Genomic DNA, 27,238 nt, shown 5'->3' on the forward strand with positions numbered 1-27,238 from the left:
CGAACAATGCAGAGCCAGCACAGTCTCAGAGAATTTACAGTCAGGGGAGCCGGGAGCCAATCACTGTAATGTGGGGAAGTGGAATGTTTGTTTGGGGAAAGATTTATTGTCCTGGGGGAGACAAAAGCGGGATGGAGAGAGTTCATCCTCCTGTCCAGAGTGCTGGAGTGGCCTCCAAGGTAGGTCCTGGAAAATTGGGAGGATTTAGATGCAGGCGCTCAACCTAAAGATGTTATTTATGTGTATTAAAGTTCAAAAGTGATGCTCTTTTGCTGTGTTTCTCTTAAAATAGATCATCCTTCTAAAATTGAGGTTTATGCATATTCAGAGACAAAGCTAATTTACATGAAAAACAGCCGTATACCTCTGTTTTTCAAAATTAAATGCAATATGTTTGTTGATGTTAAACCGTGCTGCCACTGGTGGCTGGATTTTAAACAATTTGATTCCACAGGTTTATGACTGAGAGGTCCAAGGCTCTAAAATATGTCTAACTATTCAGGACTCCCATTTTAGATTTCCTTTAACAGGCATTGTTGACCATTTTGGACAAAATGGCTCCATCAAATCATAGAAATTTATTTATTTTATAAATCCTATATTTTACAATTAATAAAAGGCACTTTGTCATTCAGACAATTCTAGCTAAGTGATCTCATTTTTTAAAAAAGATGAAACTGAGGTCCATGGAACTTGAGTGCCCTGCCTAAGGTCACAAAGGTATTTAGTGACTTTGTTGAACTTCTTAATATGCTCATTCTTGCAAAGCACAGAAAATTATAGGCAAAGAACAAGAGACTCAAAATTATTAGAAAATGAAGGACTCTTCTTTTGATTTTGTTCCATTGGTACACTCTCTCATCTTAAAATGAAGCTTTATGTTTACAGATAAGAAAGTATATGATTCGCAAAGCATCCTATTGAGGTAGAATTTTGATATTCCTCGTCTTGTTTTATAAAAGAGAGAAATGTGCAGAGACGTTAAGTAACTTGCTGAAGTCATATAGTTGGTAAGTTAGAAGACTAAAAGTAGATTTGTCCACAACAACTTATCCAAATTGTGTTGTGTCCAGAAAGCACAGAAAAAGCAGGTATTATAAGTGAAGAAGTCACATCTTATACTGTAACATAAGACCATTTTAGCAGAGAGTTCACTAGGTGGCTGTGGCTTTTTTCTCAGCACTGGTCTGGTCTAGTTTTCCAGGTTTCTTTTGGTCTCACATTATATTTAAAAACAAAACAAACAAACAGAAAACAGTATGTTCATTCTCACTCTTTCAGATAATTTATATGTATGTATGTGTGTGTGTGTGTGTGTGTGTGTGTGTGTGTATATATATATACACATATATATATATATATGCACTTTTTATTTTAGTATTTTTTTATTTTTTATGGTGACATTGGTTAACGAAATCCATTAAGTTTCAGCTATACATTTTAACAATACAGCATATATATATTTATACTGTGTGTTCACCTCCCATAGATTTCTTTCTGTCACCACATATTTGACCCCTTTTACCCCATCTACCTCTCATTTTCCCCCTCCCCGCACCCTCTGGTAACCACTAGTCTATTGTCCATGTCCATGAGTCTCTGTTTGTTTGTCCTATTCATTTGTTGCTTTTAGGTTTATATCCCACATATAAGTGATATCATGTGATTTTCAACTTTTCCTGTCTGGCTTATTTCGCTTAGCATGATTATCTCGAGGTCCATCCATGTTGTCGCAAATGGCTGTATTTCATCTCTTCTTATGGCTGAATAATATTCCATTGTATATATGTACCACAGCTTCTTTAGCCAATCATCTATCATAGGACAGTTCAGTTGCTTCCATGTCCTGGCCACTGTGGATAATGCTGCTATGAACATTGGTGTGCAAATTCAGATAATTAATATTTACAGATACCAGTAACTAGGAAATTCAGTTAAACCAATCATTGAATGCAGGCCCTCTGAAACTTATCTAAAGTTAAATTCTATTTTAACAGAATCAGCCAGATTAAGGTCCTAGTGTAAAAATGGATTTTTTGGAAAGAAAGAAATAGGCAAAGCATCCTAATAAGTCAACTTATAAAGTAATCTAATCAAATAATAGTCGGGGGGAGGGGCAGTCATGTTTTTTCCTTTTTCTTTTTTTTAAATGAATACAAATAAATAAAAACAAAAAGAAACTTTAAACTCATGAATCATCAACTTTTTCTTTAAACATCATTTTCTTTTTTCTTTTTTGGTACTAGCATGGCAGTAAAATGATACTATATAAAGATGGAATTTGCTAGTACTTTGTGATTTCAGAATTGTATGCTGTTGCATTCAAATATTCCTTGAGTTTGGCAATAAGTTTTAAAATTTAGAAAATAATTTAGCCTTTTAGAAGGAAAAAATAAGGGTAGAAACACAGAGAATTATGAGTGGGTGGTAGCTCCCTTACTAAGAGTGAGCTTCTACCCAAACTTAACTTTGTTCTAGAGCCTACTGTTCCTCAGGAAGTCTTCTGATACTGCTGGTTTTTAATGTTCCCTATATGATTTTCCTGTCTGAGCTTTGATTTTCTGCCTTCTCTTATGTGATCTTTTCCATCCTGAACTTTTGGATGGATATTTACCTCCCACTTAAAACTGAACCCTGCGGTTAAGTACTGCCCCTGCCACTTCTATGCACCCATCTCTATTGGAGGCAGAATTATTTCACCTGTCTCATCGGAAAATCAAATGAGGTAATGGAAATGAAAAGTACTACACAAATACAGTTCAATCAGCAGATAAAAAGATTTGTTTTAATACTTTATTTAACCTAGAATCAATATCTTACACTCCGTAGATACTCCTTAAATGTTTGTTTAATCGAATGTCATTTTAATGAGCAATTCCTTTTTAAAGTAAGGAAGAAACCAGTAAACATGATAGTGTTCAACAACTTCACCAAGTGTTTGTCTTAAAAGCAATGATACATAGAACCAGAGTTCCAAAGAATGTTAGTTTGCAGCTTCCTTGCTTCTTCGGAGGCTTTCTTGATTAAATAAAAATGAAAAAAGAAAGAAAAAAAGTCTTAACAATGTATGACAAACCACCATAGTATGAGTTAATTGCATAGTATAATGTCCTAAAACCTAGATCTTTCAAATACTTTCAGTTTTAGGGGCTCTGACTATCTGCCTTGGAACATAAAAGACCTTTAAATTATTAGTAAAATACTCTGTTCACACAAAGCAAAATTTTAGACTAGATTAAAGCCCTAGTTGGAGTTACTTATATCAAAGAACATATTAAGTTTAATAAAAGTAAATTTTTAATTTCAAGTGTGAAATCCTGCACTCAATTCATTTTTAGTGTAATTGGAACACTTAAAAAGACAAGAATTGGAACATTAGTGGAACACCTAAAAAGGCAAGGATACAGTATGAGGGCATGTAAATTTGACAACATGTTGGGTATTTGGGAACTTGTGCTACAAGTACATAGGGAAGAGATGAAGCTAATGGACATGGGAGATGGAGTTAGAATGGCAGTCTGTGTCACATTGGAGTGGATGCTATATTGTTACCATTAATTTGGAATAGTACCTCCTTCATAAGACTCCTGTGAGTAACATGTGATAGTAATGCACGTCAAGTGCTTAGCTCAGTGTTTCACACGCAAGTGTTCTCTAGATGTTAGTTGTAGTAGTTGTTGCTATTATTATTTTTGTAAAAGAGTAACTATTGGGAGTTTTAGAGCAAGATTTGTTGGGTGACAGGGTAGAGGGTGTTTGGAAGAAGAGAAACTGAAAGGCAGTTGACTGGTTAGGAAGCTAGTACCCAAAAGAAATAAAGATTCAGGCAGTGGATGGAGTAAAGGTGATAGATTCAAGGAAGACTTGACAGGCCTTGATGGTAAGGGAGAAGAAAGAGAAAAAAGTTACATAAAGCCCTCTGGTTTTGATGATTGAGGAATGCCCTAGAGAACGGGAGAAAAGCAGCTTTGTGGATAAGATCTAACTATTCTGTTCATCCTTTCCAAAACGATACTGTGGAGACTTCATACTGTAAAGATTGTATAGTTATATAGATTTTAAAAATGAGGGAAAGCCTTAAACCAATTGTTTCCTTTCTGGTGCCAGCTGACAGTCCTCATGTCTGTTCTCTTGCATTCTAATACATACTTCTCTTCAATGTTATGTGATCCCCTGTAGTACAGGTCTCTGCTCGAAGGTGGTTGGTAGATGTGGCCTACGTTAGTCAAAACATTATGCACAAAACTCGTAAGGATGTGTGGGATGTTTGTGAGTTCTCAAAGAAGTTAGAGAGGACCAGAGTTTACTATGATGTGATCGTGAGAAGCACTGTCTCTTGGGTTGTATTCTAAGGCTTTCTGTCAGTTTGTGGCTGGAAAACAACCTATTGAGAGATATGGAAGGTACAAGGTGCTTATCCTGTGTACTGAGAGGAGGTCAAAGATCTAATCCTGACACCACGGATTATGAAGAGCTGGCTTATATTTGGTGAAGACAAAGGGGACTGGAGATCTTTAAGGCCAAAACCTGGGAAGTTGGAAATCTGGGAGGCAATCATGAAATGAAATCAGAAGAAAGCCAAGAGAAATGAGACTCCCTGAGAAGGAAGAAAAAAATGAGGATTCCATGAGAGAACGAAGCCACTCAGTATTCCTTTCTTTCCTCATACGTGTGACTGGCTTCTCATGCACGCAGGCTGCGCAGAGTAATTCTAGAATGTGTGTGTGTATTTTGTGTTTTTGTGTGTAATGAATGGGTATGGCCAACTTTTGAGTGAGCGTGCATAATTAATCACTCAATATTACACCTATGTCAGCTTTCTTCAATTTCAGAATAAGTACAATATATAATATTTAATACTTGTACATTATTACATATTATGTATTAAATAATTGTTAAGATATTATAACCTATTCTGTGGTTCTCGATCTCGAGTTCTAGAATGCATAACTGAAATATACATACTCAGCAACTGGCAGAATTTTGACATTAGCTTCTTGGAGTGACGGCTGTTATGGCATGAAAGGACAAGTGGAAGCCACTAGAACTGTTTCTACCTATCAAGATAATACACCAAAAGCAATATCATATTTCTGGAAGAATAGCAGAGATTAGTCCACCATCTAGGACTTGAAAGATGCAAGAGTGATGATTCCTACCACATTTTTGTTCAACCTACTACTTGGCCTGTGTAGAAGACGGATGGACCTTGGAGAATGACAGTGGGTTATCATAAACTTGACTAGGTGGTGGCTCCTATTGCAGCTTCTGTGCCAGATGTGGTTTTGTTGCTGAAATAAATCATGTCTGGCACCTGGTATGCTGGTGAAAGCTTTTTTTCCTTCTGTACCTGGCAGGATCGGCAGTGAATCTTCATGGTTATACCTTAGAGTTCTATCAGCTCTCCAGCCTTATGTCAGAACATTGACCACTCTTTATTTCACAAGCTATCAAAGGGGGAAATGACTCAGCTAGAAGAGAAATGAGCATACAGGGACTTTGGATCCTCTTTTGGAGAGAGGGTTAGCACATTTTGGGTTTTAAGAGGGATAGTTGCATTATATTAGGTGGGGACCTGATTTTATGACTGACTTTATTTGGAAATTATGGTTAAAAAAAGGTATATGTATGTGCCAAGGTGACAGGGGTGGACTGTGGTAGATATTGTGTTAGCTTGGCTAAACAGGGGCTCTGTATGTAGCTTGGAACATAAGAGACAATTTGCACAAGATGTAGGAGGCAGAAGTGAAGCAGCAGCCACATTCTTTTCACACTCAGAAAGTCAGTGCAGGGGAATGAGGAACCGTTGCAGCTTGAGTGCATTGTCCGTGATCCGCTGGCTTACCTTGTTGGCATGGGGCAGCCATCAGTCCTCCAGCTCCTCTAACACCTTTGCTGCATATGCGACAAACAGCTTTTTTATGTTTTCATCTAAACTATTGAACAAATGGTAATATAATATTCGAACTGACAAGAATAGGGTACACAGCCCTATTTATTTTATAGGGTAGCATATCACAAATAAACTGTTTAGTAGTAATAAACATTTATTGAGTGCTGCTTATGAGCTAGGCGTTTTTTATGTTATTATTTAACTCTTGCAACAATCCTGTAAGCTAGGAACTTTCATTGTTCTAATTTTACAAACCCGGAAGCTAGGGCACAGAGAGTTAAATAATAGCTGGTTTTAAGGTGATAAAATTGATATCTAAAACCAGACAGCCTGACACTAGAATCCATGCTCTTAAATTCTGAAGTAGTTTGTTTCTCTGTACATCTCATTCCTTTCAAGTAGTCTTTATCCTTTCAACCATGTTCTCTGGGTGTGGTTGTTAAGCTAGATTATTTCTATGTACCACCACTTCTCTCATTTATTTGAATATTGACTTTTAAGAAACACTGATATGATGCTTATATGTGCCCAGCACAGTTCTAAGCACTTAATGAATATTTACTCACGTAATCCTCATAAAAACCCTGTAAAGGAGGGTTATCATGTCCTTTCACATTAAGAAACTGGGGCACAAAGAGAGTAAGTATCACTTAAAAAAGCCTTAAGACTCTGTGTGGGGTCTGAACCCAGGCAGTTTGGCTTTGGAGTCCATGAGCTGAAATATAATACAGATACTGTTGTCAGCTTATCAAGAATGACTTCAACGAGAGGCTTTCAGGGGTTCCTCCATCCTGTATGTGGAGAGAATTTGTCCTCAATTTGGAGTCTTGCATATTTAGTTCTGCAGTAAACGAATCTACTGACCAAGTCATTTGGAATTAAATTCCAAGCAGCTGTAAACAATAAATATTTTGTTTCTGTTACTTTTGTAGCAATAGCAAGAGAAAAGAATTAAGGACCAAAACCTATGGGAGTTTTAAATATTTTTTGGTTAGTATTTATATGTGACTTATGGCAAAATAACTTCCTGGAAAACATCTTTGTTCCAGAAAAACAACCATCTTGCAACACCTTTAATAAATCAGTCTACAGTATAAGTTAGGTGTGTTTTTGTAGCAACCAAATTGTGAGAACATTTGGCAGCTAAGAGGCGACAGCACTGTCATGATTGTATAACCACACCAGAAGCTACACAGTGGGGCTGGCAGAGTGTAGTGGCAAATTCATGGCAGCTTGGAACTCAGTAGCTAGGTTGCTCTCTCTTCCTCCTATAAAACTGCTCACAAAACTAAACTTTGCACAGTCTGTTCTTTTGTAAAACCACAATTTGTAAAAATTATGAAATATGGTGCCGAAGACTGCAGAAGCCTGATTATTACAAAGTATACATTCTCGTATCTATCAGCCAGATTTAAAAAGAGAATGCTGCCAGCCGGAGGTAACCATGGTCTTGCCTTGACCCCGGGGTCACATCCTTCTCTTTTTACGGTTTTCTTACTCAAGTATGCATCCTTAAACACTTGGCTTAGGTTGTTTTGTTTTGCCAGATTTGGGGTGTGCTTTCGCTTTTTTCCCAACTTTCTATTTTGAAAAATTTCAGATCTATAGAAAAGTTGAAAGCGTGGTGTAATGAACACTAATATAGCCTTCATCTGGATTCAACAATTGTTAACATTGTCAAATTTTCTTTCACTCTCTCTCTAACTGTATGTATATATTTATACTACATGCATACATATAATGTATGTCCTTTATATCCAAGTATATATGTGTATGTGTATATGTGTGTATATCTCCTCTTATTTCTTTCCTGAGCCATTGAATCATTAGAGAGTAAGTTTCAAGCATCGTGGCCTTGAACCATCAAATTCTTAAGCACGTATTTCCTAAGAACAAGGGCATTCTCCTGTATAGACAGAATAAATTGTCATACTCAAAAAATTTAATGTTAACAAAATACTCTTATCAAATATATAGTTCGTGTTCAGATTTCCCCAGTTGCCTAGTAGTATCTGTTAGAGCTTTTCTTCTTTTTTATTTAGGATTCTATCAGGGATCATTTATTGTATTTAGTTAGCACGTGTGTCTTCTCCTTTATTTGTTCCTCAGCCTTTTTTGTCTTATGATGTTGGCATTTTTTGAAGAATTTGGATGCCTGTTTTTAAAAAATAAATTTTTGCATTGAAGTGTAATACATATAAGCAAAAACACATGAGTGTGTAAGTATACATTTGAAGAATTGTCACAAAATGAATGCATCCACATAACTACCCAGATGAAATAGAACATTGCCAGCATCCCAGAAGCCCCACCTTGTGTACCTGTCAATACTACCCACTCCCTCCTCCTACAGGCAGCCACATCCTGACTTCTGGCTTAGTTTTTCCTGTGTTTGGATTTCATATCAATGGAACCTGTAGTAAGTATTCATTTGGGGCTGCTCCTGTCACTCAGTATTTTGCTCGTGAGATTCATCCCTGCTGCTTATAGTTGGAGTTTGTTCATTTTCATTGCTGTAACATACTCTCTGTAGCACTGTATGGCAATCTGTCTATCCATCTTACTGTTGATGGCCATGTGGCTTGTTCTCATCTTGGCTTCTACAGAATTCCTTTGAATATGTATGTACTGTATCCTTGTGCACACTTGCATGCAATTCTGTTGGGTAAATAAATAGCTAGGAGTGGAATTGTTGGGTCATAAGGTATGAGTATCTTCAGCATTAGTAGATGATACTGGACTGTTTACCAACGCCTTTGCTAGTATTTCCTCCTTCCAGTCGTGAATGAATGAGAGCCCTTGTTGCTCTGCATCCTCAACAGTGCTTGTCAGTCTGTCAAATTTTAGCCAATCTGCTGGGTGTGTGGAGTTTCTTTTGGTAGCTTTAATTTTCGATTCCCTGATTTGATTTGCATTTCTCTGATCGAGTGCCTTTTCTTAGTCTTTTGACCATCTGGATTTGTTCTTTTGTGAAGTGGATGTTCAGATTCTTGAACATTTTTCTACTTAGTGGCCTGTTTTTGTTTTGTTTTACTTTCTTGCTGATTTTTGGGGAGCTCTTTATAATTAGGCTACCAGCCTTCTGCCAGTTATACATGAGGCAAGTACCTATTGCCTTTCTACTAAGAAGTTGCCATTTTTGTAGATCAGAATGGTCAAACATTGGCAATTACATATGGCTCAACCTGGTATGCAATAGTCTTTTCCTTTGTTAGGTTAATGAATTTTGTGTCCTATTTAGGAAACTTTATCTCTGAAGTCATGAAATTATTCTTCTGTATTTCTTAAATATGTTATTGTTTAGCTTTTTAAATTTATACCTATAATCCATGTGGAATTATTTTTTGTGTGTATTCTTGAAGTAGGGTCAAGTTATCATTTAAAAAATATAGATACCTCATTGTCTAAGCACTATTTTTGTAAACAGTTTATTAAGGTATAATTTAAACAACATAAAATCACTTCTTAAAATTGTACAATTCCCTTATTTTTAGAGCTGTATAAGCATCACCATAATCTGGTTTTAGAACATTTCTATCACCCTATAAGGCCCATCATGCTCATTTGCAGCCAGTACCTACTACCAAATCAACAACCAGGAATCTACTTTCTGTCCTTACAGATAGCCTTTTCTAGATATTTTATGTAGTTAGAATTATACAGTATATGATCTTTTGCATCTGACTTCTTTCATTTAGCATATTATTTTTGAGGTCCATCTGTATTCTAGCATGGATCAGTATTCAGTTTCTTTCTATTGATAAGTCAAATTGCATTGTTTGGCTAGACTGTAATTTGTTTCTGCATTCACCAGCTGATGCCCATTTGAATTATTTCCATATCTTGGCTATAACAAATAAAGCTGCTCTGGATACTTGTGTACACGTTTTGGATTGGATAAATGTTTTCATTTTTCATGAGTTGAGACTTGGATTAGAATTGCAAGGTTGTATGGTAATTCCTTTTTTTATAATTTTATTTTTTAAATTACCATTCGTAAATTGACTTTATTCTTTTGGTGTATGGTTCTATGAATTTTTTAACAAATGTATAGATTTTTGTAGTCACCAGTACAATCAGGACACAGAACAGATCCAACTCCACCCCTCACTCCTAATCTTTTCCATGTGTTGACCCCTTTAATAGACCCACCTTCTGTCCCTAGCTATCCCCCTGGTAACAACTAATCTGTTATTTATCCTTATAGTTTTGCCCTTGGGAGCATGTCATTGAAATGGAAATCTGCAATATGTAAACTTTTAAGACTGGCTTCTTTCACTTAGTATAAATGAAAGATTGAGATTCATCCTAGCTGTTGTGTATCTGTAGTTATTTCCTTGTAATGCTGGACAGTATTCCATCCTATGGTTGCACTACTGTGTGTTTATTCACCTACCAAAAGACATTTCGGTTGTTTCCAGGGTTTGGCAGTTATGAATAGGGTTGCTGCAAATATTTGTGAACAGCATTTTGTGTGAACATAAGGTTTAATTTCTCCAAAGTAAATATCCAGGATTTGAGTTGTTGGGACATATGGTAAGTGTATGTTTAGCTTTATAAATAACTGCTGAAGATTTTTCCAGGGCGATTATACCATTTCGAATTGCCACCAGCAATGTATAAACATTTCAGTTGCTCCTTATCCTTATCAGCACTTGATATTGTCCGTATATTTCATTTTAGTCATACTACTAGATGTGTAGTGACATGTCATGATTTTAATTTGCATTTTCTAAATGGCTAATGATGTCGAAAATTTTCTCGTGTGCATATTTACCAGCCGAGGACCTTGGGGGTAGCATCAGATATCCACTCTGAGCTGAGTATAGTTTTTGAAAAGGCCTTCCTTTCCCCATGCTTTGTAGTGTTGCTTTGGTCACAAATGGTGCCCATATGTTTGAGTCTATTTCTGAACTCTTTGCTCTTTATTTTTCTGCCCTTCCTTATGTCAGTACTCCACTGTCTGAACCACTATAGCTTTGTAGGTATTGGAATCTTGTAATACAAGTCTTTCTGCTTGTTTTTCTTCAGGACATTTCATAGAAATGGAATCATACAGTATGTAATCTTTTGCGACTGCCTTCTTTCATTTAGCATAAGGTTCAAAGTGCATCCATGTTGTAGCATGAATCAAAACTTCATTCCTTTTTATAGCTATCCACTATATGGATAGAACATCAGTTGATAAATCTTTGGGTGTTTCCACTTTTTGGCTGTTATGAATAATGCTGTCATGAATATTAGTATACATATTTTTGTGTAGAACTATGTTTTCATTTCTCTTGGGTATATACCTAGGAGTAGAATCATTGGTAACTCATATGGTAACTCAGTGTGTGGCATTTTGAAGAATTGCCAGAGTGTTTTCCATAGTAGCTGCACCATTTTACATTCCCACCAGTAATGTGTGAATATTGCAGTTTCTCTTCATCTTTGCCAACACTTGTTATTGTCTGTCTTTTTAAGGCCATCTTAGTGGGTATGAAGTATCTCATTGTGGTTTTGCTTTGCTTTTCCCTTGTGGCTAAGATGTTGAATTATCTTTTCATGTGCTTTATTGGCCATTTATATATCTTCTTTGGAAAGATGTCTATTCAGACCCTTTGCATTTTGTTAAGATGAGTTATATGTTTATTATTTACCGTAAGAGTTCTTTATATACTTAATCTCCAGGCATTCACAGCATATCACTTTAATCCACTCTCCTCTCACTCTGCTTTCATAATGGGCTTTAATTTTTAGTTGATTAATTGGTGCATTAACTTGTCTATTCGTCATTTACATATATATTCAACAGATATTTGGGTGCCTTAGTTGTGCCTTTGCTGTTTCATTGCTTTCTGAGTGCTGTTCTGAGAGAGCTAGCCCCCATTGTCATTTGTACAGCTGGTGGCACCATGGTCTTGAAGGCTCTAGATAGTTTCCCTTGAGAGCATCTATACCAATCTGAACCTTACATCACCTGATGTGATACCTTCTCAGCCACAGCCGTGTGTAAAGTGTCCTACTTTTCTGCCCCCACTCCCACCAAACCAAATGCACTCTCCCTCTCCAGAAGTCTACAAATACAGGTGTCTATTTTTTTTCTTTCCTTTACAGAAAATTGCCTCTTTCTGGTAATGTCAGTCACTTCACTTGAGTTATAGGTTCTGTCTTCTCTCCCTTTTCCAGCAACTTTGCTCTTTTAGCTGCTTTCCTTTTCCTACATCTTTCTCCTCTCCATTTCGTTAGCCCACAACATTCTCTAGCATCTTTCTCTGCCCTGCATTAATCCTCCCTGGTGCCACATCACCCCATTTCTCTGTCATACTTCACGGCCAGACTTCTTTAAAGGATAGACCACATGTGCTTTCTCCATTTCTCTACTCACACATCAGCTCACCTAGGCTGGCTTGTGCTGCCACCAGCCCAGTGCCTCCCTAGTTGGCGTAGTACTGTCAATTTTCATATTGCCAAACGTAGGTCACTTTTCTGGTCATGTTGTACTCAGCCCTCAGCAGCATTGACATGGTGATCCATTCCTTCTTCTTGAGACATTCTCTGTTCTTGGCTTCCTTAGAATCCTGTTTATGTAACTGTCCTCCGACCCCTCTTGTCCTCTTCAGACTTCTTTGCTGGATCCCCTCCCCGACTGTTTCTTGACAGTGAAGGTCCTCAGGCTTACTTCCTGGCCCTCTCTCCTCTTGTCATCCTCTCCATGGGTGGTAGTAGCCACATTCCATTTCTAGCCTAGGTGTCCCCTCTAACTGGGATGATGTGGCTGCCTCCTTCACATCTTCACTTGGGGATTTCACAGGTATCTTAAACTTAAAGGGTTCAGAACTGAGCTTCTGATCTTGCCCCCAAAACCTTTACCTCCCTTGGTCTTACTCACCTAGTAAATGTCTCATCCATCTGTTTACTGAAGGCAGAACCCGGAGAGTCATCCTTGTTCCCTTTCCTTATCCCCATATCTGTCTGTGGGCATGTCCTATCAGATCTGCCTGGACCTTATATCCTGAGTCTGTCTGCTTCTATCCTGTTGTCACCCTAGGTTGAGCCACTCTTACCCTTGGCCTGGACCACAGCAACAACCTTGAAATGAGTCCCTGATATGACTCCTGATGCCTCCCAAGCCATTCACCACTTGCAGCTGAGTGGGTTTTTAAAAAAGTAAGCTAGTCATATAGGATCCTGGATAGGATCCTACAATTGAAATCAGACCAAAAAAAAAAAAAAAGGTGAAATTTAAATAAAGTCTGCAGTCTAGTTCCGGTGTCCCCAACCCCCAGGCCGCAGACTGGTACTGGTCCACAGCCTGTTAGAAACCGGGCCTCACAACAGGAGGTGAGTGGCAGGCAGGTGAGTGAGTGAAGCTTCATCTGTATTTGCAGCCGCTCCCCAGCGCTAGCATCACTGCCTCAGCTCCACTTAGGTCATCAGACATTAGATTCTCATAGGAGCACCGATCCCTGGCGCCAAAAGGTTGGGGACTGCTGGTCTAATTGATAATATTGTACCAAGATGAATTTTCTGTTCTTCATTATTGCTCTGTGCTTGACATAGTACAGTAAGATGTTAACATTAGGACAAATGGGGTGAGAAATTAAAGGAACTCCTTGTACTGTATTTACAACTTTCCTGTATGTCTAAAATTAGTTTAAATTGAAAAGTTTTTTTAAAAATTAAAATGCAAAAAAAGAAAAAATCGGATTGTGTCCTCCCATGCTTAAAACTCTGCTGAGGCCTTCCATGGCTTAGCATGTACCTCAGACTGTTTTTGGTGGCTCCCTGGCCCCGCCCACCCTCCAGCCTCATTGAATGTCACACTTACTCCCTCACTTTGCTTCAGAGACAGTGGTCCTCTTTTAGCCAGGTTAAGACATGGCAATATTTTCCACACAGATCCCTCCATCCAGTGTGGTCTTTCCCAGGCCCACACCACGATCAGCTCTTTCTCACCACGGAGGTCTCCATTTCAACACCATTTCTTCTTAGAGGCCGTCCTGACTCCCATATCCAAACCAGCCTCCCCACTGCTTGCCCCACTCACTACTGTTCTTTGTAGCAGAAACCTTTAGTTTTCTTCATGGTCCTTATTCACAGCTGGTGATTAGTGCAGTTGTATGTGCTAGTTTCATGCAGTCAGGGACCAAGAATGTCACACTCACAGTTTTATCATTAGTGTCTAGCTTGGCATATAGCTGGTGCTCAGAGAGAATCAATAAATAAATAACTCCTTGTTCTGTATTGTGGTAGGAAAGTTTACCATATAATTTGGTCTCCAGAGAAGTTCCAGTACTTGTGGTGCTTCATTCTGCCCTTTCTTGATGTTCATGCTGTTTGCAAATGGACCACTGCTATAGAGATGTGATTTGGTTCTTCATGTATTTGAATGCCCTTTGTGCTAGGTCTTGAGCTAGGTACTGTAGGTACTGAGGTTAGTAAGGCATAGTCAAATGCAAGGTATTATTAGCATTTGTAATAAGCCTAACTTCATTCTTGGCAGATTTCATGAGCTCATTATCTATTGAAAGAATGAATAGAATAAATTTAGAAATCTTTTTCTTTTAAATTGCTGCAGATATATACAGACATTTTCACATATATACAATTATGTCATAGATACACATACATGTACAGCATTGTGGAATCTTTAGTCTTTCAGATATCCTTCAAGCTGGTTCTGTCTTGGCAGGGAGAAGGATGAGCAGAGGGCTGTAGGCCTTATGGCCACTCTTAGAGCATGAGGCTCGGCCAAGCACCCACTGGTGTATCCTAAGGTGACTTGATGAAAAGCTATGCAGAAGGCCATTTGGGAAATTGTTAGAGGTGTTTTTGATGGTTTCAGTGATTAAGGGTTATATATTATCCATGAATTCAATTTTATTCAAAATGGTAAAGAGGACATAATAAATTAAGTATGTAATAAAAACGTAATAAAAAAGAGCCATTGGGTCTAATCGGGTTGAGAATCCATAGTTCACTGGCTGGTTTCCAAAGGTGTTATTATGGGTCCTCAAGGAATTTAAAGTATTTCAAAGAACCAACAGGAAGGTCATGATTCATTATGATCCCCAAATGATGCAGAGCTTTCTGCTGGGACCTGCCGTTTCAGTGCAGAGGCACCATTGTGTGCACCTTATAGAAACCTTGGGTGTTGACAATGCAGGAATTTCTGGGATATGATGGGGAGACCAAACTGTTGTCACCTGTATTCGTGTCAGGAAGATGCAATATGCAAATCAGTCAGCTCCAGAGGTTAATTCCTTGACCACCGTGGTTTGTGGTCCTTGGTGCTCACAGCACCACATCATGTGTGATTTTACAGTGCTCACAAAACTTGTGATCACATGGACTGCTGGCGGATGTTCAGACATAGGTTGGCAGCAGGGAGAGGACCTTGAAGGCAATGGGATCTTCGAGGGGCAGAAAGAGAGGGGAGGTTGACCAAGGTGACCAGATGAGTTTTACTTGCTTCAGTGAGGCCTCAGCAGAAGGGGCAGTACGGTAACTGCTCCTGAAACACCTTCTCTCAACCTGGCCTCGTTGGTTTGTGCCAAATCCTATTAGCATTGTGGCTGTGTGCCTAGTTAAACATTCAAGCCCCATGGAGTCAGAGAGAACCCCCATGAAATGGTATTTGTTCAGTTGTGTGTTTTACTACATGTGCTGCTTTTAATGGGTGTGAAAGATCAGAGAGTTTGGTGTTCTTTTAATAAACTGCTTTTAGAAATCACGTAGTAAATTTTCAAGTGTATAAAAAGTGGAAAATATGGCATATCATGTAAATATTCATATTAAAAACATTTTTAGGAATAATATAGGTCAAGCAAGGTTGAGCTATACATAGATGGACTTTGGATTAGATTTTCGAACCAATTTTTCAACCCATTTTAAGTTTTTAAAAAATATATTCAATGTTTCCAAACTCTCCTGTTTTCTTATTCTTAGAGATTATCTACCATTTTGTTTGATAGAGTATCTATTTCTAGCCTATTTTTCAGTTGGTTTATTCTTAGAGATTATCTACCATTTTGTTTGATAGTGTCTATTTCTATCCTATTTTCCAATTGGCTGTTACTGTTATTAGTGTACAGAGTAATTTCATCTTTGTATTTGCTACTAAATGTCATCTGTAATAAGTGAAAGTTAATACTTACTGGCTTCACATTTAGTTTTCCTCTTTATCCCACCTATTCTTCTTTTCATAGTTCTTAACCTCTTTTCTATCTAATAAAGATAAGAAAGAGCTTTCTGTTGCTAATTCATTTCTTTCCACTAATAAGGAAGGATCTAGATTATCACTGTTCAATATAGTAGCAGCTAGCTGCGTGTAGCTATTTAAAATTTAAGTTACAACTAAAAACATTAGAAATTCGGTTCTTCACTCCTTCTAACCTCATTTCGAGTGCTCAGTAGTCACACGCGGCTAGTGGCTACTGAACTGACGTTATCTAACGTTATCGCACATTTCCATTTTCACAGAAAAGTTCTCTTGGACAGCCCAGGTCTGGATTCTTTATACACTGCTGTAACCCACTTCCTGTATTATCTCATCACTTACAGTTGCTTTCAGGGGTTTGAGGAAAGCCTCTACAGTTTTCTGAAACTATCTGGAACTTTCTTTTCTGGTTTCACCTCTTAAACTCCTCTAAGCCCAGCTGCATATGACTTAAATATTGAGACTGAGCCATAATGCTGAACTCTTGACCTGATTGGGCTACTATCTGACCTTCACCGAGCCATGAGTCAGCCTGGTCTCAGTTTATTCCCTGGGACTCCCTGTACATTTTAACTTTGATAAGTGGCAGGCATGTTGGCCTGAATATATGGAATTCATGAGGATTTCCTTAACCAGGGATAATAGAGTTGTCACCTCTCGGCCTTGTTAACTTATAATTTGAAGACCTCTGTATTCATTTCTCTATTTTTTTTTTTCCATTTTAATATGATTTTTGTAGTGCCTGGCCTGCATCTTCCCTGAATTTGATTTTTTTTTTTGCCTTGTTTTCAGCAACTTTTCTTTCCTCTTTGAGCTTCTCTCCTAATTTTGTTTCACTGGTCTCCACAAATTTCAATTATTTCTTAAATTTATATTTATGATATATTCTTTGAATCAGTATAATTTTTGTGTATTTTTGTGTTAAATATTCACTCTATTATCATATGTCTTTCTTATTTTTAACAGAACACAGACTTTATAGTTGGTGTTACTTAATACTTTCAGTTTTTCTTTTTTGAACTGTGGTGTATTTATTCAGTGGAAAACCTAATAGTTTTGAAAGTAAATGAACAAAGTTCTCTCATATTAATATAGATGAATCTCAAACATTGCTGGACAATAAAAAGGCAACTTTCAGAAGAATACTTGTCAAATGATGTCATGTATGTAAATTTTAAAAAGCATGTTTAAAAAAGGCTGTATATTTAGTATTGTGTGTGTGTGTGTGTGTGTGTGTGTGTGTGTGTGTGTGTGTGTGTGTAGTGAAAACCTAAAGAAATGCATGGAAAGAGCAACGTGGCAGTGGCATTCAGGATAATCACCCCTCTGTGTGGGAGAAGGCTTTCCAATGAGGGCAGACCCACAGGGAACCCGAAAACTGCAGGTGACATTTTGTTTCTTAGATGGTGAGGACATGAGTCTTCAGTTTATTTTTCCTTACATGTTTCTATGTCTAAAATATTTTATAATCAATTCAAAAATTTATGCTTATTTTAAACATAAAGTTAATTTTAAAAATCTAATATAGGAAGTGAAAATAAATGAAATAAATTTCTAATATAGAAAGTAAATGTTTTTCATAATCCTGTTGTCCTGTTAGTATTTTGGTGTATTTCTGTCTGTTTCTTTTTTTTTTTTTCAATTAATTTTTCAGCTTTATTGAGATGTAATTGACAAATAAAATTGTTAGGTAGTCAAAGTATACATTGTGATCCGATATCCATATACATTGTGAAAGGATACCCTTCATCTAGTTAACATTTATGCAAAACACTGATCAAAAGAGAGAAAACCTTAATATGAGTTGAAAACTGATTGACTTGAAAAGTAAGGAAATTCCCATGCATCACCTCACATCACACCTCTTTTGTGTGTGTGTGAGAACATTTAAGCTCTGTTCTCTTAGCAGATTTTAATTATATCATCAACCATAGTCACCACATTTTACATTAGATCCTCAGACCTTGTGTTCTTATGTAGTCTAGTGTTGTTCAGTATTGTTTTTTTTCCGCAATGTTAGCTGCTCTTATGTCTCCTCTTCTCCAAATACTTATCTGTCTTGTTTGAGGCCAGCACCTCTATTGGACTGGGGACCTACCTACCTTTTTTTTCTGAGTCTGAATGTGTGGGCCTCTGTCCACTTCCACCTGTCCTTTAGGATCTGTAGCAGAGCTCCACTTTCCATCCTAAGACAAGGGAACTTCTAAAGACTCATTCCCCCCTCTCATGTGAATGAATGGCTGTTGAGTGCAGCTCCAGGTCACATTTTCATACAAGCTGCATCTCTGCATGTTGATGTGCCCCAAGGACCCCCCATCCCTCATCCTCTTCTCATATATGGGCTCTCACTACTCACTGCCTGGGTTTCGCTTTCGGCTTTGCTTATCTGAGGGCTTACAACATAGTTGTGATTTTTTTGAGGTATAAATTATAGCCACATGCCATGCAGCGTGAGGCTAGTGTGGGAGAGCAAATCACCCAGCCCGTGACCTCTGAAGTGGCAGAGTGGCCCTGTTTTTGACTTCTCATCTAATGTCCAGAAACTCTTTTAAGATTATTAAAAACATACAACACATATACAACTTTGATTCTTCTGAGAAAGATCAAAAAAAGAAAGACCACCTCCAGGGCTGAAACAAAATTAGAGAAGTTGGAGATATCTAAGAAGATATTGCTTCTTGATCAGGAAGTAGAGATTTTGGGTTTCTCAGTTACATGGCTTGAGCAAGTCTGCCATGTGCTCTATGGGAATAAGAAAATGCAGTTTGGGGAACTGTTCCAGTCACTGCCCCCAGCCAGTATGCAAAACACTCATCAAAAGAGACAAGGCCTTAATTCAAATTGAAAACTGGTTGATTTGAAAAGTGAGAAAATTCACAGCAAACATGTGACTGTGTTAGAAATATGATTTGGGAGCAAGCCAGAAGCTGGAACAAACATTTCCACAAAGTAACAGGTGGTGAAGGCACTGGTGTAAGCTACTCCCAGGAAAGGCCAGTCAGGAATGATAAGAATTATATATTTTACTTTGCATAATGTGAAGTTTCCAGGTGGGGGAGAGTGAGATTGCCTATGTTGTCTTTCTTCCCAGCTGAAGATGCTCACAGGAAGTGTCAATGTGGGTAGCATCACCCCTATGTCAAAAGAAAATGCCTTTGTAAATAAATGTCCTCATTGGATGAAAAGGAAACAGCAGTGTTCAAGGCAGCCAGGGAAAGCCTGAATCTTCTGCTATGTGGTAGCAAAGAAGCAGGTGTGACACTCAGGTAGCCTTGCTGTGCTGTGTGGTGAACTCTTGTTGTCAAGGGGAATCAGGTTGGCAGTCTAAGAAGACAGCTTGGGTGTCAGCCCAGCTCTTTGGGGCTATACTGCAACAGTGAGAGTTGCAAATTTGATGATTCTTGGAGATAACTCGTGAAGGTCAAACTTTCGTTTAATTTCTTCCAGACTTCTAAACTCTGGCCCTGTTGATAGTTTGTTTCATCAAGGTTACTTAGCCTTATTTCTTATTTATATGTTTTTCCATCCTAGCTCTACCCTATTATCTATTTTCAAGCCTTTATTTTTAATATTTTTCTTTTACCTGCCACTGTCCATTTCATTACCTTGAATTCCCAAGGATAGTGTATTTCTTACCAACTTAATTTTATTTCTTCTCTGAATCTGAGAATGGTTGTATCTTGTTGAAGTTTACATAGCTTTATTGAAAAAAAAAGAAAAAGCTTGCCTGAGGTTTAATTTACATACTATACAATTCACTCCTCTAAAGTATACAATTCACCCCTCTAAAGTATACAATGCAGTAGGTTTTTTTAGTATAGTCACTGAATTGTGTAACCATCACCACAATCTAATTTCAGAACATTTCCATCACCTCAAAAAGAAACCTTGTACCTACTAGCAGTTGTTCCCTATACCTACCCTTACCTCTCAAACCTCTGGCAACTACTAGTCTGCTTTCTGTCTATATGGATTTGCCTATCCCAGACATTTCATATAAATAGAATCATACAGTATGTAGCCTTTTGGGACTGGCTTCTTTCACTTGGAATCACATAGCTTTATTTCTGTTTTCAATGTATTCCCTTTTTTCGGTTTTATTTTCAATTATTTAGCTGCCACCCACTCTCAGACTTTAAATTAAGTCTTTCATTTATCTTTTTTCTAGAATCTTTTTTCCATTGTCTATGTTCGTACTTAAATCTGCAACTCTTAAAATTAAATATTAGAGTAACTATTAACTATTAAAATCTTAAAATTAACTGTTATCTTTCAGTTCTCTAAGGCAGAGAATACGGTCTGTGATGCTTCTTGTACCTGCTTCAGATGTAACCTGACATTCTCTTCTGTCTGATGGCATTCCACTTTATCATTTGATGAATAACGATTTGTTAGTTGTTAATCTATTTTAGTTCCCAACATCTTTACTTCTAGCTCTCTTGTTTCATAGCCTCTTCTGATTATTTAAACTGTTATATTATTGTATTTTAAGATAGTTGTAGACCTTCATTTTTCTTTGATTTTCTAAAATTCACTGTAAAATTCCTTTTGTCACTTCCTAACATCCTGTCAGCACGTAGACTTGAATGCATGTAATCCTCTCTTCTTGTAGATGTGTGTCGTCACTTATTGTCCTCACATTCACTGCCATCCTTCCACTCTCCAGTTTAATTTTTATGAGCATTACTTCATGTCCTTCCTCCCTTTACTCCGAATTACTCCCAAGTATTCCTGAAGACTAAGAAGAAGCATTGCCTTTCCCTTTTATATTTCCCTTTTTATGTACATTACCTCATGTATTCCTCACAATAGCCCTAAGAAATGGTATTATTATGTTACTAGTATTTCCATTTTATAGATGAGGGAACTGAAGTCACATGTTTAAGTCACAGTTTTCATCAGTACTCAGTTTCTGAAACTGGAGTACTCTTTTTCCTATCCATTTCTTTCAACACTTAGCCTACATTCTAACCCTCAGTAAATACTCAAAAATTCATTATATTGGTAAATGAATGAGCAAGTGAACAAAAGAATGAATGAGATACTACCTGGTAGGCTGTTCATGGGCATGCCAAATGTTATCTTTCAAAGAACTTTTTTCTGTAGCCTTTGTGAAGGCTTATGGTATTAAACCATAACTCAGGAGTTTTTTAGAGGTGGGAAGAGTGAGTCTCTGAATTTTGTTACTGCTGGAGTCTCCCAGTGTTAATATTCAGCAATATAGCATTTAGCAGGACAGCATTTATTAATGACAAATATAGAAGGTAAGAAGAGATAGTGCACAGGACTGTGGTCACTAAGTGGTTGTCTGGTCACTCAGATTTGGCCATGATGGCAGCACATTTACCCATTACTGGCAGAGAGAGGGAGCAGGGTGCAGAAAGCACCCATTCTTTCCAGGAGCAGGGTGTAGAATGTGTGTATGTGCATGTGCACGCATGAGTTCTTCTAAAAGTTTGTTTTGTTCATTTAAAGTTTGAGTCAAGATCAAATTAAACAAGCATGGTGCCCACCTTTGTTTCTTTTACTTGCTTGGGCAAATCTGTCTCATTTTATTGCTTGGAACTCCGTTTTTTAGAAAGATGTTAAGTTTCACTAGTAACCATTTGCTGTAGGGACTTGTGATTTATTGTCAAGTGTTGGGACAACAAGGATGAATCAGTCCTTGTGATTAGACTTTATGTAGGACTAGAAAGGGCTTAAACCCATCCAGACTGTTTTAATGTCAACAAGGTGAAAAATGTTAATTTTTTTCCACCAAAACATTTGATCTTCTTAATCAGGAGCAATAGATAATATAAAATACCCTATCTATAATTTTGTAGGCCCAGATTATTTGGGAGATTAAGATTTAAGGTCACATTTCATCATTATTTTCCTTATTGACTAATTTTATGTTAAATAATCCTCATGCTCTTGGGCCATTACAGACCTAATTATGAGGAAAAATGCAATACAAAGTGTAATAACTTTTTAGAATGTTCGTAAACTAGCCCAAACTTATGTTTATTATTTCAAATTACTGGTAATGCAAGTTTCTAGGCATTTGTTATGCTGCTAGCTCCCAAGGCTGTGTCTCCAAACATCCTTTCCTTCCTGATAATTCTCCTCTGTTGAGTTGACAGTCAGGTCCTTGGTTCTTGGTGATTGAGGATATCTCACTCCAAAGCAAGCATCCCACGGAAAAAGATCATGATATAGAGTGGAGGCCAGAATAGTCTTTTTTTTTCCAAACTAGACTATGGCACTCACTTAGATTACACTCACTTCACCAAAACTAAGCACTGGTTGTGTGCAAGGCACAGTTTTTGTCCTCAAAGAATCGATGATATACTTAAGAAGGCTTAAGAATATTAACCATGTCACTCAAGCAGCCACAGGCAAGCTCCTCCATCAGATAGGAGCCCAGTGTACCCCACCCCCCATCCTCTGTACTCAATTAAACTAGTAAAAGGCGTCAGTGCTGGTGAGGTTTAAAATTACCAGGAAAGAATATAAGAAATCTTATTAATTATTCTCCTGTTTACACGATACTTAACAAAATAAATCATTTAGCTGCTGTAAAGAGCCATTCTAATGAACTTAGACCCCAGGGCCCACGTGTGTGGTTACTCATTAAATCTTTATCTCTTATAAACTCTCTTGACTTAGACTTGACAAGGCTGGAACTCAGTCACCCAACCCTGATACATTTCCTGGATATTTCACATCCAGCATCTAAGCTCTGCCAGTGTCTCTCCAGTTTAGACAAAGTTTTCGCTTTAAACTTAGCTTTCCATAGCAAAGCATAAGTAAAAAAATACTTAAGTTGTTCACCAGTTTTGCTTGCCATGGACACATATGTATGTTCGACCTTGGGAACACTAGAAGTATTGTGTCATCAATACAAGTTGGTCACTGGGGGCTCCCTAAATAAAAATTCAAGTTAGAAACAAATTTGGAGCAATTATTGATTTAACTGTTCAGCAAATGCTTTTGTACATAGAAGGAGCATAAAAAAGACTCCAGTGATAAACAAGTCAAACATCCACATTGATAATAGTAGCTAATGTGAATTTTTACTATGTGCCAGGCACTGTTGTTAAGCCTTTGCGTGTGTTAATTGTTTAATCCTCACGTCAGCTGCGTGGAGTGAGTCCTATTAGCCTCACCTCACAATGAGGAAACAGAGATGCAGAGCACTGGGATATCTTACTCCAGTGAGGAGGTAGTGGAGCCTGAATCTGAGGCTGCTCTGCAGAAGCCAGGCCCTTACCCATCACTCCAAAGCCTGGCGTAGAAGCATTGCTATTGCTATATTTTTGAGGGAGTAGGTTCTTGTTCTCACCATTACTTCTTGACTCTCTTCCCATCCACTGTGGCAGGCAATTTCACAGCTCCCTGGCTTTTCCTCAGCCTTGTGTCTGCTCACCACTTTTCCCTCCATCCCCACAATTGCTCCAGCATGAAGACTCCTGGAGCTGGTCTACATGGCACCTGCACAGCCCCAGCTCATTTCTGGCTATTCCCCCATACACATTCTCTGTTCCAGCCACACTAAACTCACTTCCATCCTTCGACTATGCTTGCCAAAGGCTCCCTTTCTGGAAGGCATGTTCATGGACTAGTAGCACTTATGACTTGATGATGGCTTCCCTAGCCCCTGGCTCTGCTGGCTTTCTTTGGGCTGACCTCTCTTCATCTTTCAGTCCTTATCTTGGAGGGTACTTCATCCAGGAGGCCTTCCCTCACCTCTGAGTCTTTGCAAGGTACCATCGTCCTTTGCTTCCCAGAGCATGCTCACTGCCACGTCTTGGGACTGGGCAGTCACATCTGCCTGCTGTCTAGATCCCTCTTCAGATGATGGCCTCATATAGCTAGGGGTCATGGCTGACATGTTCATGCTTATCCTCCCAGCATCCATCACGGTGCCTGGTAAACAGGAAGTGCTTAATAAGCGATGAATGAACAGTGACTTGTTGATCACAATTTACAGTAACAATAAGAAACCTCAGAGGTGTGCACCCCAAGGCACCCGAGTTTGAGACTGTAGAGCTGGTGCTATTGCTCCATCCTGCTGGAGGCGGGTGTGCTCCTGCTTTGAAGTGCTGGCTTCAGCATCATGTATGTGCAGTGGGACTCAGGCTGTGGTCTTTCAGGTCTGCTGGCTCAGCCTTTTCTCTGCTTCAGCAGTCACACCTCCAGGAAAGGCCTCCTTCACCGGCTCTTGCAAGTCCAGAGCTGCATAGGTAGGGGATAGGCAGATACTTGACCAAGGGCCCTTCCTAGGTTTGACTGCTAAGAGCAGGGCCTCTCTGGCTTCCCCGGCTTCCAGGGGAGCCCGGAGCCAGGGGCATTTCTCGGGGAAGGCTATTCTGGGGTCAGGGCCAGCTGCAGACGTAATGGAAAACCTCTCCAGTCAGCAGCAGCTTCTCACTCCCTGCAATCAAAAAATGTCCTTTCCCTTCTGGTCTCCCAGGTGGCCCTCTGCAGTGGCAGCATGTGTTCTTGTGCTCCCTCGGACCTCTCTCCCCACTGGCTTCCAGGCTATTTACCTGCCATGCTGGGGAGTCAGGGGAGAGACCATTAGAGCAGCTCCAGAGACCAGCCTTTCTGTGCACGTCTCTGATGAACCAGGAATAAGCCTTGCCAACCCGGAGACTCCAAGACAGGTCAGAAATAGGACTTCTCTCTGGTGAGCCCACAGAGGTTGCGTTTTTTGACTCTCCCAAGGCAAAATGACATAACCAATTTAGTGTTGTCTGTGACAGAAGCCTGAGAAATTCATACAAAGGTACTTCTACTCTTTGCTGTATTCCAATTGACGTTTCTGATTCAGGATTATACATGCAATTAGTTATAACTGTGATCGATTCTATACATAAACTGGGGTGTGTATATTTGCTGGAGAAAAAAAGGAACTTCAGGACCTTAGTTAAGAGTGAACATGTAACAATCTCCTTTGGGATCAGTTAGCATCTAAAATTATCTAAGTCTTCTGATTTCCACCTGGAATTTGACTATACTTTAGGATGTCTCTAGGTGTCTTAAGAACTCTTGCCAAATTCTCAGAACAGTTAACTTAAAAAGATACACCATATAATATTTTTATGAGGAGAGAGGAGATGAAGAAAGAGTAAGTGATGAAATGGTGTAATTATAAAATAATTAAGGAGTATTGATTAGTCCCTCAGTTATTTGATTTATTAATTTTAAAGCATTTATTTATTATTGCCAAGTGGGTCCAATTTGCTTTTTAATGGACCAGCCTCTTCTTTCTACTTCTATTTCAGGTGTTCCTGTTGCTCCCAGGGACCTAGGGCATGCTCACTGCTCAGAGACTATCTGGTTGATACATTTGTCACATTATGACTTAAAACACTGCCTATTCCCAGCAATCTTCCATATTTTAAAGCATTTATTAAATATGTACTGTGTGTAAAAAACTGTGCGGGTCAGCCATTGTAGACACATCATCCCTTAATCACATCCTTCCACAATGGCTTTTCATTACCACCTTCTGCTGGAGCTTAAACTCTCTAAGTCAGGGACCCTGTTATGTCCTCGATTTTATTCTCCATGTAGAGCATACACTAGGCCTAAAATAAATGTTTATTGACTAAATTACATTGTCATCCTGTCAAATACATTTGTAGCCTGGTTAAATTCCAATAAGGGCTAACAATGGATTTCTTTAAATAATGTCTACTTCTTTTTCAGAAATTCCTTGAGTTCTGTCTGGAAATCTCATTATTTTTCCAGTGATAGTTCTTCTGAATACCCAGAACAGGGACCTACCCACCTGTTACAGCTACTCAATAGTGTAGAATACATTAGTGTGTTATTTTAGCTTTTAATGAGAATCATAAAGATGTAGGTTAATTGTCTATTTAACCAACTTATTTTTTTAATGAGGATTTTGTGAAAGTATAAAATTCATGTAGACTGCAGCTGAACAAAAGCAGAATGTTCTTGCTGTGAATGTTTGGATCCAACAGAAAATAGACACTCGATAAATCTGAATGCAGGGAGGTTTTAATTACCCCTGTTGGTCTCACTTTTCATGGTAGTTTTGCAATCCCTGACATAGCTGAAATGGTTAGTACTCTAGATCACCCTTACATCTAGACCAACCGTTATAAATGTCAGTAACTGCTATTGACAGATCAAAATAAACCCAAGAAATGTGTAGGGTCCACCATCAATGGGCTCTGCTGTCTCGAAGAAATCGTGTGACCCTTTCAAGGAGGAAAATTTTAATGTTCATTCAGCCCCTTAAGGTAAAACGTGGAGCCATCATTTAAAGAAAACATAATGTGAGTAAATAGTGTGTCTTGGAGGCAGACATTCTCTCTGAGTCTGTGCGTCTCTGAAAAGATGGAAGTCAGTAGTAAAATATGACATATTCACATTTTCACTTTACTCTCAACTTTTCAGGAGCATGTCCTACACAGAGAGCAAGATGGAGCTGCTTTTCAACCAGTGGTGGTTTCAACCTGTGCTGACTGTAATTTTTATCCATAGGTTTGAAGACATACCTGATAGCGGGTCAGAGAGCGAAGGAGTCTCATTGCAGCTGTTCAGAGGCCTTGCTTTCGGGCTTTGAGGTCATTGACGGCTCACGGGTGTCCTCAGGCCCTAGGGGACAGGGGACAGCATCGCCAGGGAGTGTCAGTGACTTGGCGCAGACTGTCAAAACCTTTGATAATCTTAAGGTTAGTTTTTTTTTTTTCCTATTTCTAAAATTTATATTAATTCTGCAGTAGAACATGTGAAATAATAGTCTTCAGGTCTGTAGCAGACAGCTTGGAATGCCCTTCAGTTTGGTTTCTATTATTTTTTAATGTAGTATAAAGGCAGCAGCATTTTGCATTTTTAATATCTTTGCTTTTTTTGCTTTATTCTGCACTTCCATTTTCTTTCTACACTGCATAATAATGCTTCTCACTCAAGTTGTTATTTTCTTTTTCTGTGACCTATGATGTCTTTTGGGATTTCTAAAAGCTAATGATACATGATAGTAAAGGCGATGCTCTTTGCATCTTACTGGAGAGATAGTTGGTCTCTTATTTCAGAGACCATTTTCTCAAGTATTCCTACATCTCCTGAAATCTGATGTTTTATGATTATTTTAAATTTTGTTGGTGTGGGTGGGTAAACTT

At 38.4% G+C, this 27,238-nt stretch overlaps 1 protein-coding gene across 1 annotated transcript in view; it reads left to right on the plus strand.

The window, feature by feature from the left end:
* ADCY9 (adenylate cyclase 9) overlaps positions 1 to 27,238 on the plus strand; it is a 108,288-nt gene that overhangs the window by 48,508 nt on the left and 32,542 nt on the right. The window contains exon 3 of the mRNA XM_006913876.3: positions 26,601 to 26,791. Coding sequence (XP_006913938.1) covers positions 26,601 to 26,791 — 191 coding nt within the window. The remainder of the gene's footprint in view (positions 1 to 26,600; positions 26,792 to 27,238) is intronic.

This window comes from Pteropus alecto, unplaced genomic scaffold, assembly GCF_000325575.1.
Source record: "Pteropus alecto unplaced genomic scaffold, ASM32557v1 scaffold44, whole genome shotgun sequence".
NCBI lineage: Eukaryota > Metazoa > Chordata > Mammalia > Chiroptera > Pteropodidae > Pteropus > Pteropus alecto.